This window comes from Leptinotarsa decemlineata, unplaced genomic scaffold (assembly GCF_025532065.1).
Source record: "Leptinotarsa decemlineata unplaced genomic scaffold, Ldec_3_MD MMD2_tig00026314_RagTag_RagTag, whole genome shotgun sequence".
Classification (NCBI taxonomy): Eukaryota; Metazoa; Arthropoda; class Insecta; order Coleoptera; family Chrysomelidae; genus Leptinotarsa; species Leptinotarsa decemlineata.
The window spans coordinates 10899853-10920313 of NW_027412684.1; the positions used below are offsets into that span (position 1 = coordinate 10899853).

Consider the following 20461-nt stretch of genomic DNA (forward strand, 5'->3'; position numbering starts at 1 on the left):
GCCTTTTTCAACTTTCCATCTATAATTGGCCAAAAGATTTTTAATAAATTACCATTGACTATGAGGAAATCTATTCCTGAACTGAAATTATTTAAATCAGCATTGACAGTATTGAATCAAGTTTTTTATTCTGTAGATGAATATTTTTTGCAATGATTTCGGACAGATATATGTATGTTCCTCTTTTGTGATATGAATGTTGTAGACTTAAATTTAGCTAGGTATTTTTACTTTTAGGACATTGGCTAATCCTATACAAATTATTTTGTCTTAAAGGAAATGAAGTCTTACTTACTTATTTTTATAACGTGTTACACAATTACTTGTAGGGCTTCAGTTGTTTTCTTTATGAAATGTTTCCCACATTTTTGTCTGAAGATGGAGAAGTAGAAAGCCCAAAACCTTTTTTTCTCAAAAACTAATCTATACTGAAAATATACCTCTAACTATGATGGAAAACTCGGTATGGGTCTAACACCGGTGGGATACCTACCGTTGAATCATATGAAGAACGAATTAAACAATGTGTATGGACTAAATCAGTCAAGAGGGTGAAGTTTAAAAAGTGGACTGTAGTGAAACGGAAAAATTGGCGGGAAGTAATTAAGCTGTGGAAAAGCTTTCAAATGAAAAATAACGGCAACATGATTATCATGAGAGCGAGAAGCAAAGATCGGTAGTTTCCTAGGAATACCTAGTGTGGGAGAGAGTTGTCTTGGAACATTCCGAAAGATCGTCATGCATATAGGAAAAAGGTGATGTTGAAAAAACTACAAGTGAGCCTTCTCATTCCGTGATCAAAGTATATACAGGTAATTACGCGGGAGAAACTTATTAATGCTTGTCGGGCCCAGAATTAAATTGAGCGAAAATGACCCATAAAATTATATGTAAACAAAAGTAGCAGAATATCTTAGAAAATTGATAAAATTTGCACTTGAAGAAAAACCACATTTTCCCTTGCTGCACTCTTATTTTGGTGAATTATCTAGATTTTGGCAGAGTGACCATGGTAAGAGGGTTATGCACTCTTCACTATTTTGTTGTTATTTTTTGCGTATTAGTGGACTTTCCAGCAAAGTGAGACAATTTATTACTTGAAATAGATGTCATGCAGAATATTGACGTGGAAAATGGTTTTGTTGAGTTATTAAAAAAAACAAGAGACAAATAATTTCATTTATACATTTTGTTGAAGGGGAGGAGTCCTTTCGTTTTTTAAGGTTTAGTCAAATCCAGAAAGGTAGAAAACATATTGAAGAAACCATATGAAGTCATGCCGTATTAGTAACGATGAGATTGGAACCTTTGGTGTGAAAGTTGAATAACTTTTTTTGAGATCAATTGCCCTAACACCAAACTGAAGTCCAACTTCAGGTATACAACCTCAGGTAACAAATTTTAGTATATAAGAATTAACCAGACTAGAATAGGTATCAATTCTCTTCTCCTGAGGATGCTAACTGTGTTGGCGAAACGCGCGTCGAGTGCAAAAATATCAGTTTGGTGTTAGGGCAATTGATCTCGGAAAAGGTTATTCATGCCGTATTAGACTGAAAAATCCTTGGTTCATTGTCTGTGATCAACGATATGTAGTTGATACTTGATCCACATAAGTGGAGAAGTTTGTGATGATTCTGTATACATTTCTGGTTAATCCAGTAGTTATTTCTCTCTTGAGAAGGAGTTTTTGTAGTATTGAAGTTATGAATAATTTGTTCAATGTCAATGGTATTTCTGTATCCTAATTTTCACATTCAACAAAAATATACGAAAATAACAGACTGCAGTACATCTTACATTTGGGGGTACATCATCGAGAGCCTGTGTATAACATGACATGGCCTCCTTCTTTCTTTGGTTGATATGGGCTAGCACGCGTTGCTGGTGCATGGCAGCTAGTTGGTGTTTCTCGGCATCGCCTTCTTCTTCGAGAGCTTGGACGGTTTGCTGGAACCTCTGAGTCATCCTCTGCTTGAATTCATCGGCTCCGGTGGGATCAGATTGCCTCATGTCTTGGTACCTTTCTTCCAAGTCGGACCAGTCTTTCATTACTCTGGTGACTTTTTCGCGGTGAGTTTCTTCTAGACGTTCCTGTAAACAATCAAGAATTTAGCAATAAGATGAAGTAGGTTATTAGAAGACATCTTGTCAATTTGTTGGTAGTAAATGTAATTCTCCAGAAGTGGTTTAGTAATAGAAGACAATAAGGACCTGTACAAAGGCCTCTTCGAATTTTTAACTAAAAATAGCAACATTTTGGTTACTGCTTCTACTCATGGCACATAACTCTCAGAACCAGTAATCACTCCATGTTGGGGATGGGGACTTTTTAAAAGGAATGCACACTACAAGTGTGCATTCCTTTTAAAAAATAGTGACCTTCACTAGCACAACACTAAATTTACAAATAATATAGGTACACCAAAATTATTTCAATTTTAGGCAAATGAATAACAAAATCCTCCTTTGTTTATTGTTTAGTTACAGGCGGAGACAAATCTAACAAATCATGAAGTTTGGTTCAGTTGCTTTTGAGTTATAAATGGTATAATTCAAACAAGTTTGTTTTATATCTTAGATTATAAGACATAATTTTCCTTGACTGTTGTTATAATTTATAATGAATGTGGTAACTAATCATGATTTTTATGTATACTTTTTAAAATTTCACCTCTACCTTATTCATTCAATGGTTTGAAACAAATTTTAATAATTAGGTGAAACTGGACTAATTAACAGTCAACATTAGATCTAGCAGCAATTTGATACAAACGGTGTTTTTCAAAAGTAACCAGAACTGAGGGTTGGTGGTTCGAAAATCACCACTGTTGTGGTACTACTGAAAAACGGTAAACCAAACGTCAAAATGCTAACCAATAATTTTCTTGTGGTGGGAGAAGCAATTGACAGATTACGGTCTGAATTTGGAATATTTGAACAAGTGATTGTTAAGAGGTACCTTATCACGTTTGTGTTTTTTTGAGAAAAACACAAAAAAATGCTAAGCCAACTCGTTTTCAGTAATTGAAGAGTAAAACATATATACTCGTATTTTATTTCACTTATCTAGACCAGCAGAATCACATGATTTCCACAGCAATTTATCATTTACCTGTGCTTCTTTATAGCTGTCATGTTCATTTCTTGGGTCGAAATGAGTGAAGTACGGATCTGGAGTAGAAACGGTAGTAGTTCTCGTGGTCGTTGTGGTTGATGGAGTTGTCGTCGTCGAAGGAGTGGTTGGTCTATATCCCAAGGTGGTACTGGACGGTGTGGTATCCCAGTCAAAATCGTCATCATACATATCATCATCTTCATCGTCATCTTCGTCATCCACGTTGGGATCATCTGAGAGTTCTGTATCGTCAGCAAGGTCTTCAAGATCATCTTTGTCTTCTTTATCGTCATCTTCATCTGAATCGTCAGCATCGTCGTCAACTTTGTCGAATACTTCTTGTTCCTTTTTTAGGATGGTCAGATCTACTGGTTTCTTCGGTTTGACATTGTCTGCAAACACATATAATTGGATTTTGTTGATATTTTCTCTTCTATATGATTTGAGAATTCAACAAGGACGTGCTTTTTAATGTTTACCGTATTTCATCAAGTATTGGCCAAATATATTATTATAAAAAAGAATCTATGAGAAATTGATTTAATTTTTTTGAGACAGAATAAGAAAGAAATAAAGTCTATTGATTTACATTATTTACAACATTTCTACCTTTGAAGTGTTTTGGACAGCAAACGAACTCGACACCACTGAACAAGGAAATTCCACATGGGAGGAGCATTGCAAATGATCGAAGCTGAAGTCCTTTTTCTTGGCAAGCATTTCCAGCTGTAGAATTCCATCGACCAAATGTCCAACAGTTACTTTGATTGTGGATGTGATCAAATAGGCAGTTTTCAGGCACTAGTAGAGCATCCGACTGAAACGGTCCCTCTGAAAACGTATTAAATTATTATTTTTGTTTTGTTCTGTTTGAATATTCGAACAAAGAAACCGCAGTGATATATTTTTTCCGAAGGATATAGCATTAACTGTTTCGAAGGAAGCTTTTGTTTTCACGAATCCTTACAAAAAATCGAAGTGTAATCAGGTAATGTAGCGGGTAATTTTATTGGACCAGTTTTGCTCAATCACATGTTTGGATAATTGTCACCCATCCATCTTTGAACCAACCAGTCGTAAAGAAGAGATACCTCATATTGCTGAAAGGTAAAATCACTTGAAAACTCATTTGGTTTTGTCAACTATCCACACCGGTAGACAGGCAGACGAGGTCTTTTAGATGGTCCAACTGAATCACCTGATATGACGCTTCTAGATGTTTTTAAAGAGTACGACACACAACCTTAGTTCAATTCAGAACTCGTGGATACAAAAAGAGGGGATTGCAACGAAATTACCCTGGGAACATTCCATAAACTAGAGAACAAATTTGTAAACAGATTTTATCATTGTCAATTACTGAATGGTAAACATTTTGAACGTTCATTGGAAAAAAGTGAAGTGAGTTCTGTACAGTGAATAACCCTGTCGGCCCAGTAACGACAATTGTGGAAATAAACTATATCATTCAAAAATAAAAAACAATCGCCCAAGAAATACATTACATAAAAAAATTTCTTATCCCATCGTTCGTTCACAAAAAGGCGATCAATCGTCTTGATTTAGTTCTTGAACTACAACTTTTATAGGTATGAAAGCAGTACTTTTGTAATATTTGCCGGGAACGTATATGACTCCTGTCCGTCGTAGTGACCTAATTCAAATTTAACTGAAATTATATTTGCAATTTGTACAAATACTGCTATCTCTACAGTTCCATGAAATACGGGATTTTCACCATGTCCTTTTTCATTGTCAACCGAATTATCTGAAAGAACAATTCGTTCAGGCCAGTCTCAACTCACCTACACTGTAGGATAATGGACTGACACCTGTCAGAAAACAACTACCCCCTGAGTAATAGCACGAAGGGCGTTGGATTATACCCGGCAGGTGACAGGGCAGGATTCTTCACAGAAATAATTCCTGCATATGCTGTTATTATACCAGGAATTTGGGCGAGTCGGATATGCGGTTGGTTACCTCGTTCACGGGCAGATGGGGCGATGACAAATTTGTTGTTTATCATTCGCTTCAGCCCAGTTTGAGGAATGATACTCTGAAAAGAATTCAATTTTCAATTATGGGAAATCATTGACTTCATGTTGACAATGGATACTATTTTGCAATGACGAGTGGCCAAATAGCCCGAAACCGGTCTGCAAGTACTTTCCAATAAGTGAAAATTGATTCCGGCAGTTGTATCGCCAATAGCATATGCAGGAATTACTTTTGTGAAAACTTCTGCACTGTCGGATATAATCCAACGCCCTTCGTGGTATTAGCTAGAAGAGCAGTTGCTCTCTGATATGTGTTAGTCCATTAACCTACAGTGTAGGTGAGTCGAACGACTTGTTCTTTCAGATAATTTGATTTACAGCCAGTCATCAAGTATACCCCTCGTTATTTGTGGAATTTACAACCGATCTAATTTCGCCCCCAATTCATGAACAATTTTTCGAGAAAGATGTCTGTTGGGATGCCATTGGTTGAACATCTTGGCAATCAGCTTTGATTATTTTCAAAATAAATTCGAGTCATTTCCACCCTTTCTGATAGTGAGTATCCCACCCCGTAACTGATGAATTCAAAAGGTTACGAAATAATTTTTAAGGAAATTTCCAAATGTTACACCACAATTCATTAGACAGGCTATGCCTATCTGGATATTTGTTAGGAAAAAAACCCGATTCTCGCTGCAAAAAATTAAAATTGTTCCACAGGAATTTGTCTTTAACATTTAGGGTGATGCGATGGTTATCAATGGGGTGTTACTTGATCTCCATTCCTGTAAGTATAATTGGAGGATGATTATCTCGCTCAGAGACTTGAAGGTTTTCAAATAGTTTTTAGATCAAAATTTGGTCCTACCACATATTAACTTTGAGGCCTTACGAAAAGTTTTTTCTGACAGTTCTTCCTCATGGTGTATTTTTTCACTGACCCACTATGGACAAAGTACAGATGCATAGATATCTGCATAAAAGGGCGATCAACCATATAGGGAAAGAAAATAGACAAAAAATATTTTTTAATGTTGAATATTATAGCCTATAATTGAAATCTTACTGGCACAAAAGTCCAATTACTTTTGTAAAATTTAAAGTTCATTCAAAACTATTTTTTACATGACTGTAATTCAGTGACATATGAAAAACTCGTAAGTAAGGGGTGTTTTTATAGCGGTATAGAACTTTGAGTTGGCATCACTATTTAACTGGCGCCATTTTGTCAGCTGTCAAGTGATTTATGTTTAGTTTGGTTTGGCATTTAAACAAGAATAGGCTGACGCCTGAACAACGCTTCCAAATTGTGCAAATTCATTTTGAAAATGATGGTTCTGTTCGAAATACGTATCGCGCACTACTCTACATGATAAAACACATCCACAGAGAGGTCGTGCAATGCGTAAAGAAGAAGTCATTGCTCCTGTAGAGCGTAGCGTATAGAGGAAGACCCGAATTATTGTGCCCAGGAATTGGGTATGTGTCCATCCACTTTATGGAAGATTTTGCGGAAAGATCTTGGTTTGCGTGCTTACAAAATCCAACTCGTGCAGGAATTGAAGCCACACGATCACTTAGCAAACCGTAGATTCGTGAATGGTCCCAAAACAAGATTGCCGTTGATCCCGATTTTCATAAGCGAATTTTGTTTGGCGATGAATTCAATTGAACAACCATGATGCACAGGAGGCGTGGTTTCAACTAGACGGCGCAACGTGTCACACAGTTCATGCCTTAATTGATTTATTGAAGGAAACATTTGATAACCGCATAGTTTCACGTTTCAGACCTGTAAATTGACCTCCAAGATCGTATGATTTAACGCCGGTAGACTATTTTCTTTGGGGATATGTGAAGCCGATAAGCCCGAAAAGATTGACGAAAATTGGACCTCCAGATTAGATTACGTCCGAGCTAGTCGTGGCGTTCATATGGCAAAAGTCGTATTTGAATTATAGTGCCAGAAGATTATCTTTCGAATGAAGTAAATTTCATGTCAATGTAAAAATTCATCTTTGTTTGATTCCATTTCAAAGTTTTATACCTCTATAAAAACAACTTATATTATTTTGCAGTTTGTTAATGTTTCATTTACTCGTACACACTGCTTCCTTTTATACGGTAAATCCAAGCTCAACATCAAAACAACGCTGAAGGAAAAGTGGAAACTCATCTTTCCATTTACCATGCCTCTAGAAAATCTGTTAGAAATACACACCTAAGCATCGGAATGGCTTAACCCATCTTGCTGTCTTGCATTTTCCTCGAGATTGTGCCCGGGCGACGAGCCAGCTCGACACCAAGACCCAATTTTCAGATAGTGACTGCTTTCTACGATGTTGGTTATATCTCTTTTCGGATATACCTGAAACAAAATAAAATTGAAATTCTGCTCTTTATAAAGACCCGCGGATTAATTTTAAAAACAGCAGAATCAAAGATATATATTTTCAATTGATTATAATGATGATAATAATTTTTATTTCCCGGCTGAAAAGAAAACAGCAGATTTCGTATCGGAACTGTCGAGGAAGAATGAAATTGCCTCCAAAATATGTGTGCCTTTACGATTTTACTCGACTTTTTTGTTTGAGTGAAGTGGACTATTTTCCTACCTCCACAATATTTTCTGTGTTGAGCCAATAACTGCAGAAACATTCATTAAAGATTTGTCTTGTTATAAATAAATCTGAATACTGGACAATGATTTTTTACATTTAGTACCTTGAATAGACGATCAATGTTTGCTGAAATATGAAATTGTTAGTTTCATAACAAATATCGATAACCTACTTTTATCGTAAACAGAAAAAGCGCTATTTATATTAGTGGGGAAAAGCTGAGATGCTGATAAATTAAAATATATAAACTCCTCTAGATAATTAACCTCTGATGAGGCATCGGAAATTTAATTAAGAGCTAATGGCGATCTAAGCTTCAATAGACCATTAAATAAAACGGTAGAAGCTTGTTTAGGTCGTAAGCGTTATTAATAATTAGTGCACAATTTGGGAATTATCTGGTTATTATTTGTACAATAACTGTACAGTATAGATAATACAGATTAACTTTGAATTTTATTGATATGATCGTGAAATGAATATGAATGCATAAAAAGCAATGTGAAAGTCGTTTGTGATAAATCAAATACTATAAAAAACTATATTATAGTGGGATAACTTTTGAAAATAACCTCATGAAGTAAAAAAAAAGTTTGATTTCTTATAAATATAAAGTTTTCAGGATACTTCTCCTATGAAAAACTCTACTGACAAAAACTTGAAGTTGGAAAGCTTGAAAAGTTTTGAAACAGATGATTTTTCATAGATTTTTTATTATGAACAAACTTGAAGTCATTGAAAGTTATTTCAATTTTCTACTTGAACCTTCTTTGAATCTATGATTATAATTGAAACTCAATTATGTGAAAATTACACCAGAGCGTAGAACTAGATCCTTAGTTGACGTTGACGAAATATAAAAAGGCGAATTTTTACTTTTTTGGTTAAAATTCGCATATTATTGTGAAAATCTTTTTTGATTTTTTTACAGAACAAAACACATCGAATATATGGAAATTTTTCCCATTTTTCATCACTATTTCCTAAAATATTGAAGTTAGGGGAAAAAATTTAATGAAGAGGACATTGGCAGATCAAGATCTTCAGATGATGTGGTGCTGCAGGTTTTTCCGGGTTTTCCTGCAGGTGAAAAAGCAAATGTGCCACTGGAATCAATGAAGTCCTCCCGGAGCACCAAATAATTTTTATTGTGGTTTTTATTTTTATCGTTGTTTTATAATTTTACAAATGAAGATTTTTATTTCATTTCCTGGAACAAACAAAAATGGTATTGTGAGCCCACAGAAAAAACTTTACATTTTTCATAGAACTGAAAAAAGAAATAAAAATGCTTCTTTTGCATTTTTTCAGTTTCGGAGATAATAGTTCAATCTGTTTTTATGAAAGTCTTCAGAAATCTTCTGAAGTATCAAGTTGTAGAAAATTTGCGTCTTACTTTTTTGTAGAACTTTTTATGACTAATATTTCTTATATTTTTTATATTGTGCACAGTTTTGAAAATATAATGATTTTATGAATTATTGAAGCTATCGAAAACTACTTCAAAAATTTTCTGTAATTATTGTCACTTTTGTAAATTAGATCACTTGACAATTTTCGATGTTCCCATCGTTTTTGAGTTATTGGGGAAAATATTGATTTTTTGAATAATCAAGAAATACTTTGTGAGATTTTCACTAAATTATTTTACAAAAACGCAACACGTGTTTCGCTATTTTTTTTTTAAAGACAAAACGAATCAAATCAAATCACTTTAAGACAACATACAGTTGTATAAGAAAGAGTCATGGTTAAAGCCGCATGGTAGTACGGTCGGGTTTAAATGAAGAAATGTACAAAAGGAAAATAACAGTACATTAAGGATTATATAACACTACAAAAAACATTTTTACATAATAAATATGCATGTTATGTGGTTTTATTTCTAATATAACATGCATATACATAGTACACAGAATATTGACTTACATAAAAAAACAGATTCACAATAAATAAAAGTTCAAATTGAAAGTATTCATTTAAAACCAGCACTACAGGCGCTCTCAGAGCGGTGCCTGTACGAAAGTAACGATTCACATTGGATTTGATTCGCTGGAAATTGAATCCATTTGGAAAAACGCTCTCAGGACGTTTATTCCACATAAATGCAGCTCTTCAGATCAAAGAGTTCTTAAAAAGTGAAGTTCGAGGTGTACTGAGTTGAACCTGGAAACTATGAGCAGCCACAGTTCGTCGCGTATTTATGTTATGTACCGCTCTTGGTGGAATCAAATGTGTCACGTCACTTGAACACCTCCGCGAAAGTATCATTAGAAGAGGGACACATCTTAAACCTTTCTTCGATGTTCCAGGCTATCAAGGTTGCACGTGACGTTCGCGTCTCCAATCAAGCGGATAGCTCTTTTCCGGATGGAATCCAGCAACTTCAGGGTATGTTTGGGGGCAGCGCTCCATACATGTGAACAATACTCCAGAGAAGATCTGATCTGAGTACAGTGAATACAGTTTTCTGGTTCGGATCAGTGTTCCAAGCTTTTGAGAAGCAGCTTCTGCAATTCCAGCGACATGATTGTACCAAGACATATTGGTGTCCATTTTAACTCCCAACAAACGTAGCGAAGCAGAAAGTGGAATTGTCTGACCTGCCATTATTATATCCGGTTCGGAGACATTTATCTTCTTGGAGAAAACCGATCCTGGGTTTTTGTGGTATTGAATTGAACCTGGTTACTTTAACCCCAATTCGAAATCATTTCTAGATCCTCATTGTATATGCAACCTCCTGCTGCCGGTGAAGATGTGCCTCCACAGCCGGTGTCCTGGAATCCAAATGAAACGACGAGACAAGTGTGCTGTCGCCAACAAAACAATATATTGGATTTTTTTTTTCAATAAATCGTTAATATACAATAAAAAGAGGGTTGGAGGATTCTTTAGGCGTGTCTTTTAGGAGTGTATTGATACGCCCGAAGAGCTATTGCATAGCGAAACACGTGAATACGTTATGGATTTTCAACAGTGTTCAAGTTTTGAAAATATATGCAAGATTTTACCCTGAAATAAATATTGATGGGTCAGAGTGATTTTTTTCTAAATGTAAACTGTAAGAAATCAGGGTTGTGTCATTTTTACTGGCCACCTCCTATAATAAAATCGGTTGATGCAATCAATTTGAAAGTTATCGTATTCAATATATTTTTCCATTCAAAAACAATCTGTAGTTTTCAACAGTTTCCTTTTCCATTATATGATGAATAATACAGCCCTTCACTAAATATCCTTTTGTTCACTCTAAAAATAAATTAACTTGCTCATCTTAAATCAACCCTGTTTTATGTTCAGGTTGAAGTGTTTATTGAGTTTGTCAAACCTTGGATCTAATATAGAAGCGAATCCGCGAACTGAAAACATTCCGTCGAAAAATGAAACGGACTATTTCACCTGGATAATCGTTTGAGGTGTAAAATGCTGGAAACATATCTCTATTCGGTTCAATGGTTGTATATCCAAGTGGCACACACAGGGTCTCAATTTCAAAAAATGTCCACCCTTGTATATTCGGCCCAGAAAAAAAAATTAAATATCGGAAATGTTTATCGAATTATATTTTTAACTATAACCTAACCTAACCATTCATATAGGTGAACCAGATATACAGTTAGGATGATTAAAAAATGCACATGCATCATCAACAAATACGCGACACAAACATACGTTTAGTTCATACAGTATCTTTTTCTTCTAAAAGGGAAACGAAGACTAAACAGTTGAATCAGAGAGAGTTCTTTTTGGATGACAGCTTGCACTCCGTTCTTAGACCCACAGCACTTAGGTCACATGTGACCCATTGTACATCCTCTCGAGGAGTTGTCCTCCTAGGTCATCGTCCATCCTGTCCTTTCCAGGAAGGTGGAAGGTAACTAGGAGGATCTTTACAAGATGTTGAACAGTTCATAAAATATTGGAAAACATAGTTTCATCGTTTGTTCGAAGGTGATTGACAATGTTTCAAATGAAAAATAAAAAGTGGAGAGATTCCAAGTCACGTTAGTTCACGACGTTTCGATTGTCAGTATCTACAATCATCTTCGGGTGTTTCAGTTGTTTCAGGGATTTCAAATCATTTTATATAGTAGACAATGGAAGTCTGAACTAGTGAAATTCCTAGAGTTTCATTTTGTACTTTCCAAAGGCTGTAACTTTTTTGTGTGCACATTTGCATTGAGGTGAGTTGTATTCAATCGAGTTCTCTGGTATCTGTAGAGAAGAGAGGGTGAGTGTAGACTCACAGCACTTAGACCACATGTGACCCATTGTACATCCTCACGAGGAGTCGCCTCCTAGGTCATCGTCCATCCTGTCCTTTCCAGGAAGGTGAACAGGTCACTAGGAGGCATCTCCTTTACATTGGCAGGTGTAGGCCAAGACTCGCCGAACACACACTCTCTTTGGCAACCTTGAGTTGTCTCACGGTGGCCTCCGCGAAGGTTTTGGAAGGTGCAGCGACATTACTGTCGTTGCGCGGCTTCTTCAAGCTTCTTGGGGTTCCCTCCGTAGAGATGCACAAGTGACGGAGCTTTCCTGCAGGGACAGCCGGTTCCTTGCCTTCATTCAAGGCGAGCGAACTATACAGAACCTAAAAAATAAAAAATGTCCCGGAATCGACAATCTCCGAGCAGAAACTATCAAATTAATAGCTAAAGAACTTGCAAAACCATTAACTTACCTGATAAACTGGTCTTTCAGTAGTGGAATATGTCCAAACCCCTTCAAAATTGCTATTATAACACCAATATTTAAATCTGGAAATAGAACCAAACTGGAGAACTACCGTCCAATATCTGTTATTACAAATTTCGCGAAAATTTATGAGTCTATCCTGAAATCGCGAATCAGCGCATACTTAAATAAAAATAATATTTTATCTAAAAATCAGTACGGTTTTCAACAGGGCAAATCAACTGTAGACGCCATATCATTTCTCACAAACCACATTAGTAAATACGTAGATGAAAATGTACCATCCCTATGTATATTCGTAGATTTAAAAAAAGCTTTTGACACTGTCAGTCACAATCAACTGCTAGAAGTACTGGACAGCATCGGATTCAGAGGTCTACCGTACTCACTATTGTGCAGTTATCTGAATCAAAGAAAACAATGTGTAAAAATTAAAGACGTCAAGAGTGACCTACACACTGTTGAGTACGGCGTACCTCAGGGAACCGTTTTGGGTCCGCTACTTTTTAACATCTACCTGAACGATATGTTCTCACTGAATGTGGAAGGTGATATAATCAGCTTTGCTGACGACACTGCAATCATTTTTCAATCGGAATCCTGGAATTCTCTGAAACAAAAAGCAGAAAAAAATTTCAAAATAATAATTAAATGGTTCGAAAGTAAATTATTGAGTATAAATATATCCAAAACATTTTACATTACCTTCACTTCGTATGCCAAGAATCTACCAGATTTCAAATCACTTTCAATAAAATACGATGACGTAGAACTTTCCGTTTCATCAGTGGATAAATTGAAATACCTTGGTATATATATTGACGCACATCTAAAATGGGATGCACATATTGATTACTTAGTCAAAAAACTACGATTTGTTGCATATAGATTAAAATACGTGAGACCATACCTACAAACAGCCCAGATGCGAATGCTATACTATGCATTGTTCGAAACCCACCTTACATACGGAATAATTGCTTGGGGAGCAGCAAACACAACTTTTCTGAAACACCTAGAACAAACACAAAAATCAGTATTGAAAATTATCCACCTCAAAAAAAGAACTTACCCGACCGACTCATTATATAAAGAAACATCAATTCTAGACATAAGACAACTCTACTTTCTCAAAACTATAATAAGACAACATAATAATAGACATGAATTAAGGATAATAGAACACCAATATGAAACTCGACAAAAAAATAATTCATATGTCCCGAATTCAAGGAAAAACATCCTTCAAAGGTCTTACTCATACCTAGCTCCTCGGTTATATAATCTCGTCCCACATCATATAAAAAATATCAGGAGTGATAATTCATTTAAGAACAAACTCAAAACCTGGGTCTTAGGCTTGCCAAGGCTTCAGATACACCAACACGTTGATATGAAAAATGTTTACTATCATAGTGACATGCATAGAAACTGATTCACATATTCATACAAGAAGATTGATGATATAATTAAAATAATATGTCTGATATAATTTTAAAACGTCTTACCTTTTATTTATTTACTCATACCACTTTATATTTCAAATTGTATTCATTAGTATTCAAATTTCTGCAGACCCCACGCACAGGTATATCCTTCTGTGGGAATTCTATATTTATTTGGAAATTGACTCGTACAATTTGTATCATTGAACAATGTATTTTTGCCAATAAATATTATTATTATTATTATTATTATTATTCAAGGCACAGCTCTTGGCGCCCGCCGCCGGAAGTGCCCTTGCTATTGGAGGTACAGAAAGAGGGTGCACTTATAGTTGCTGTCACTCCTGCCTACTTCGCTATCTTTCTCCTTTTGGCCTCGGCGCCGCAAATGCCCTTACGCCTTGGCCTTTGTATTACATCACGACGTGATCTGCTATGTCCAGCCTCCTTCCAAGCGGTAGATTGGGGTGGACATTTCTGTTCATCCCCAGCCACCGCCTTAGATTGGGATGAGCACTTCTGTCCAGCCTCCATGTGTGTTCCCACGAGTAGCAAGGGAAGAGTTGGTCACCTCTGGCAGAGCCCCGCATACCAGAAGTAGGCTGATTACAATGAGGTTTCGACCAGTTCCTCAAGGGGATAGTTCGCAACCGCATGTCACCCAGCGGTCATTCAGCTGTCGGCACGATTCCTAACACTTTAGCTTGGGTCAGTTACCTAAAAAATGAATTCAAAGGAAATGGGTATAGCGAAGAAGAATTCAAGAAGGCCAGTGAGAGAGGGAGAGAGAGAGCGGGCCAGAGAGACAGAGAGAGAGAGAGAACGCCGAAGTAACACCAGCTAGACCGGATTGGGAAAATCTTCCTAATCGTTGGAAAAGAGGATGATGTCATGATTCGATCCGATCTAATACTGCTTTAATTAGGTACTTCATCACCTGGATGATATTAGTTAATGACAAAGCCCTTGCATCTTAATCAGTGTTGTTATTAGTAAATTATACGTAGTGTATGAATCAAAACAGTTACTTCAGTTTTTTCTTCCAGTAAAACGAATGAGCCAATGCGCTTTTCTGTTATATAGGAGTAGTTACCTGAATGTAAAGACCAATTCCATATTTGCAAACTATCTTTTGACAGAGGTGCACGAGTTCAACCACGACTTAAAATATATTGCATTTGGAAAATGAAGGTTTGAAACTTATTCAAGAAACACTCCATTGTGAGATTTCCACTAAACAGTTTTACATAAATGCAACATGTGTTTTGCTGTACAATTGCTTCTTCAGGCGTGTCCAAACTCGTGTCTATACTATTGAAACTCAATCTGGCGGAACACTTAGAAATAAATAGATTTGAGAATTTGGAAAACTTACTGAATTTTTTCCACATCTTGAATATGTTTTATAATGTGGTTGTTGATTAGTTTATTACACGTCCATTTAATGAGTTGGTAAAATTTTCTTTGATTATGTTTAAATGAGTTTTTACCTAAACATAGGTAAAATTATCAGACAATAATTAGGTAGAAGACCAGATGATTCAAATTGCTATATTATATAAAACCACTAATTAAGTAAAATTCAGTTATTATGAACACGTCTGAGGAAGCTATTGTATGAAGAAACACGTGTTGCCGTTTTGTAAACTTCAGTGAAAATCTCACAATGAAGAGTTAGTCGACATAAAGAAAACAACATTTCATCAAGTGCTTCAATGAATATTCTGAAAATGTGCTAAGATCAGTTACATGTTCTTGATATTGTGGAAAATTTTTCGAAACTGATTTAACATAAAACAGAAGAATTGATAACTGATGGGTACTGTATGATTATGATTTAGCTTCATCAATTGGGTATGATTTTGATATCATGTGAAACCATAGTCAACGCCAGTCTTACTCTTCTGACAAATTTTTGATTTAGCGATAAATGTTCATCCTTTTCTGACAAAACAGTCGCTATTGAAGTGACAAAAACTTGATAACGCAAAATTAATATCGTTCGATGTCCAAAATTTATTTCCCAGTATTCCGCCAACTGAAACAATTGGACTAGTTGAGTGTCTCTTAGACAAAAACCACGTGAATCCGCTGATAAAACAGGAAATTGTAGAGTTACATACTATTTGTCTATCTCAAAACTATTTCCAGTTTAACGGATAATTATATTCATGCAGTGAAGGACTAATAATGGGGAACCCTTTGACTCTCTTGCTGGCTGAAATTTTTATGGATAACATAGAGTATGAAATCCATAATAATCAGTTAACTAACAGTTTCTTGTACTGGTACAGATATGTAGATGATATCTTGGTCTGTTTTACTGGTACAGAATTAGGCAAGTTCATTGAATATGTCAATTCCATCCACCCGTCAATAAATTTCATCACTGAGAGGGAGGTAGATAATTCAATAAATCACCTTGACTCAACCATTACGAAAAATAACAATAAACATGAATTTGCAATTTTGCACAAACCATCGTACACGGACATTATCATACATAACTCCTCCACACACCCTTACCAGCATAAAGATGCTGCATTCAATAGTATGTTTCACAGACTATTGAATATTCCACTGTCTGGGGGTAATTTCCAGAGAGATCTGAGTTTGATCAAAGAAATCGCGGTTAACAACGGTTATAAGGTAGATATTATAGACTCCATTCTATCCAAAAAACTATAAAAGCAAGTCATACACCTAGTCAACCCAAATTCAAGATGCGATAACGTCAGTTATAGGACATTGTCATATTTGGGTGAACCAACCAATAATATTGCCCGTTTTTTGAAGAAAGAATGCGTAAACGTAGATTACAGAACGAATAATAGTATAAGTAAATTTATTAAAAAAGAATAAATACAAAACTTCGGTGTCGGCTATATCAGGAGTATATAAGCTGACTTGTGGCTCTTGACAAAACTATATATTGGCCAAACAGGAATAACATTTTCCCAAAGAATTGAAGAGAATAGAAGTAGTTTTGTGAATAGAAAGACCAATTCCACATTTGCAAACAACCTTTCAGCAGAATGACATGAGTTCAATTATGAGTACGATGTGTTACATTTAGAGAAGAAGAAAATGAAACTCAATCTTCTAGAATGTTTAGAAATCAATAGATTCAGGAATTCGGGTAATTTACTGAATGAATTGAATAACTCCCCGTTACTAAATATTTTCTCAAATATGGAAATTGGGACAGAAGCTCAGGTAATTTAATTCATTCCAAACTTTGGTAAGAATCATGTACTTGAAATGTAGGTACTTCATATTATAGAATAAGTTATATTAAGCATTGAATATGTAGAATCAGTTAGTAAAGACATGTCTGAAGAAGTCATTGTATGGCGAAACACGTGTTGCGTTTTCGTAAGATCGTTTAGTGAAAATCTCACAATAAAGTGTTTTTAGAATACGTTACAAAAACTTGTATATTTTTCAAGAAGAGTGAACATAACGCTCATAAAATGCCATTTTAACTCATCTCTTGAAAAAATCGATTTTTAATAACAAATAAGCTAGAAAAAAAGTTCGTAACTATATTTTTCTCTAGAACAGAACAAACTTCGCACACTGTCCAGACGAAATCAATGTAACATCGGACTAACTCTATTGACCAATTTAAAAATATTCTTGAAATTATGCAGCACAAGGCTACATAATATCGATTAAAAAATCTATAAACCAACTTGCCATCATTATTACATCCCCCATGAGGGAAACTACTGATTAGAGTCCCAACGGTGCAATGAAGCGAATTCGATTTGATTTGAACGAAATTACCATCGTTTTGAGTTCCAATCATGAAATGAACTCGCTTCCATTAAGGTCAATGCAGTGCCAATAGAGTAGATATTGATCTATTTGGATCACTAAACTAAACTAAACTATCAGACTTGTGCCTTGCAGTAGGTGTTTGATGAATCAACTTTAATGCTAAAATTGTGTTTTTTAAAACACTGGTAGAGTGTTTCGCCATTTTCAGTTCTTTCGATGTGTTGAAAAATTTTGTGGAAAACTTATGAGATATATATTTTTTTAGATTTTACAAGTGTGATTAATACTATGAACTCAACGGTAAAATAGAGGTTTGAAAACAATATTTCCCTATCTTCAGAAGGTAACTGATCTCAAATCCATTTAATTGCCAGAACAGACCGATTACAGAGTTCCGTGGTGGCCGTGGTAGGGGACGGACGTGCTGATAACGTCCGTCCACAAAGAAGGTACGCGGATGCCATGTGCTATCATGGGGCTCCGTTTTGTGTTGTGTCGTATTAAAACTAAAATGTGAAGTGTCTAAAAAAGTGAAGAATAAGTGGCCCCCTTTATTCACGCCGGTATTCAGGCCGGGGTGGTTCGGATAACCACGTAAAGGGGGCTATATATGTGAAAAATTATCAAAAGGTCTCCCAAGTAGGAGGCGACTTAAAATAATCAAACTGTTTTTGTTAAAAAAAAAACTAGTGTTTTTTTATTATAAAAAGTTTAAAAAAAATGGGTGGCAGCATTGCTTAGTGCAAGACCACTGCGCCCCCCGACGAAGCTCCTGTTAACCAACAGGAGGAGCATTGGTCATATGCGCCTGACGATAGGAAGCAACGACCATCGAAAATAGAGAGAGAGAGAGAGACCGATTACAAAATAAAAAAAAAAGTCGATACTATTAGTTCAAAATTGGAGAGAACAATATCCGGACTGGTAGCCCCTAGTCGAATAAACTAACAAATAGTACAAATCCTGGTAATGGATCATGATGGAAAACTGTTTAAAGGTCACAATACTGGGATTACTTACATGCCTATTGATGAACCACGCAACACTATCAGATCGGCCAAGGCCAAAGGAGAGCCTCTGACATCCGCCGGTGTTTACAGGATTTTCAGTTCCTTCGGGCCACTTCACGTTGGAAATACTAAAAGCAGCATTAACACCAGGATACAAGAACACAAGCGTATCTGTAACCTCATGCAACTGGAAAAATTCGCAATAGCGGAACATGTACATGTTCTAGCAGAAACAGTCTACGTGATAAAATACGGAGAAGCTTTCCTGTCTAATTCAACGCATTACCACAACTCCATAGGTATGCCATTGAAATCTACTAGCATCCCAACAATTTCAATAGACATCCCACTGGCAGCATACGTGTCAACAATGTGGACCAATCAGAACAATCCAGTACCAGCGATCATAGTTTTGAGATCCTAGTCTGATACAACGATAAAATATACTTCTGAGTGAGGCATATTTTTATTTTTTGATTTTAGTAAAATCAAAATCAAATAAAAAAAATACGACCACTGCTCTCCCAATAATATTGATTGCCGTTGGCACCTTGTTACCTTTTATTTGAAATTCTCTCTTAGCCGTCGAATATCGATCACCATAATTATCAAAAAAAGGTATACAAAGTTCATAACAAGCCTGTCACACTTGAAATCTTTAGTAGCAATGGTTCCGCAATTGTCGAAGTCATCAGGCCGTACGTGTCACTGGGACCTAAAATTCTGAGTCCAGCCGCTTCCTTGGCTAGAGAATCGGCAATGCGATTACCTCTGCTCCTGTCGTGCCCTTTAACCCACCACAGAATAATGTTATTATCTACTGAGACTTTGGCTAAATCTTGGTGGCACTCTGGTACTATCCCTGAGGTAACACGTTGTCTGTTCAAGGCTAATAGGGCTTGTCTACTATCAGTGCAGATTGTTATGTTTTTGCCAGAAATTCCTTTCTTTTATGGCGATGGAAATACCAGCCAGTTCTGTTTGGACCACGCTGGTATTTTTCCCATTCCCCACTTAATCCTCAGGCTTAGTGATCTGGAGTACACTTCACATCCTGAGCTTTCTTTGGTTTTTGAACCGTCTGTATATATGCGTATTACATTTGTAGCATCTGACTCTGTGTCCTGTTTTATTTGTATTCTGTAGGGTTTATTAAACACAAACCTGGGTTCAATTGCTTCACTGGTTGCCTGCAGCAGAGGTTACGCAGTAAGCGCTTCTCGCCATAGGTTCAGCCTCAATTGACCCTTCCTACTTCGAGGTTTACACCAGCCGTGTGAAATAGCAACTTAGTCATTAATGAAACCTCGTCAACGTACAGGTGCAGAGGGGTCAGACCAGTAATTATTTCCATTGCCGCGGTTGGTGTTGTTCTCATGGCTCCTGTGATGTTTAAACAAGCCAATCGGAAATGTTTCCTACTTATGCATGCAGCTACATTTTCTTAGGAATGTATCATCTTTTCCTCCAACCGATTTCCTGGAGTCTTTGAAGTCCACTAGATACTCGTTAGGACAACAAGAGGATTCTTGGATTCTTGAATTCTTGGGGTTCTTCGTGAGCAAAACAATAGCAAAATCAATACTCCTGACCGCTCTGGATTGAATTATTCCGTACAGTTCATCTCGTCTTGTGTTTGTAAATCTTTTGCTGGAAAAATCCTCACTTGTTTACTTTGTAGTGAATGTTAAAGAGGTAGTGAAAACTCATGTGAATTTCTGGAACTTCATCAAGCTTTTCCTAACATGACTAATAACCAGTCCGTGCAAAGCTTATT

The 20461-nt window shown here is 36.2% G+C and overlaps 1 protein-coding gene across 1 annotated transcript in view; it reads right to left on the bottom strand.

The window, feature by feature from the left end:
- LOC111505651 (amyloid-beta-like protein) overlaps positions 1-20461 on the bottom strand; it is a 135851-nt gene that overhangs the window by 8475 nt on the left and 106915 nt on the right. Inside the window, 5 exon segments of the mRNA XM_074181702.1 lie at positions 1801-2094; positions 3116-3510; positions 3728-3949; positions 7343-7399; positions 7402-7489. Of these exon segments, the coding sequence (XP_074037803.1) occupies positions 1801-2094; positions 3116-3510; positions 3728-3949; positions 7343-7399; positions 7402-7489 (1056 nt within the window).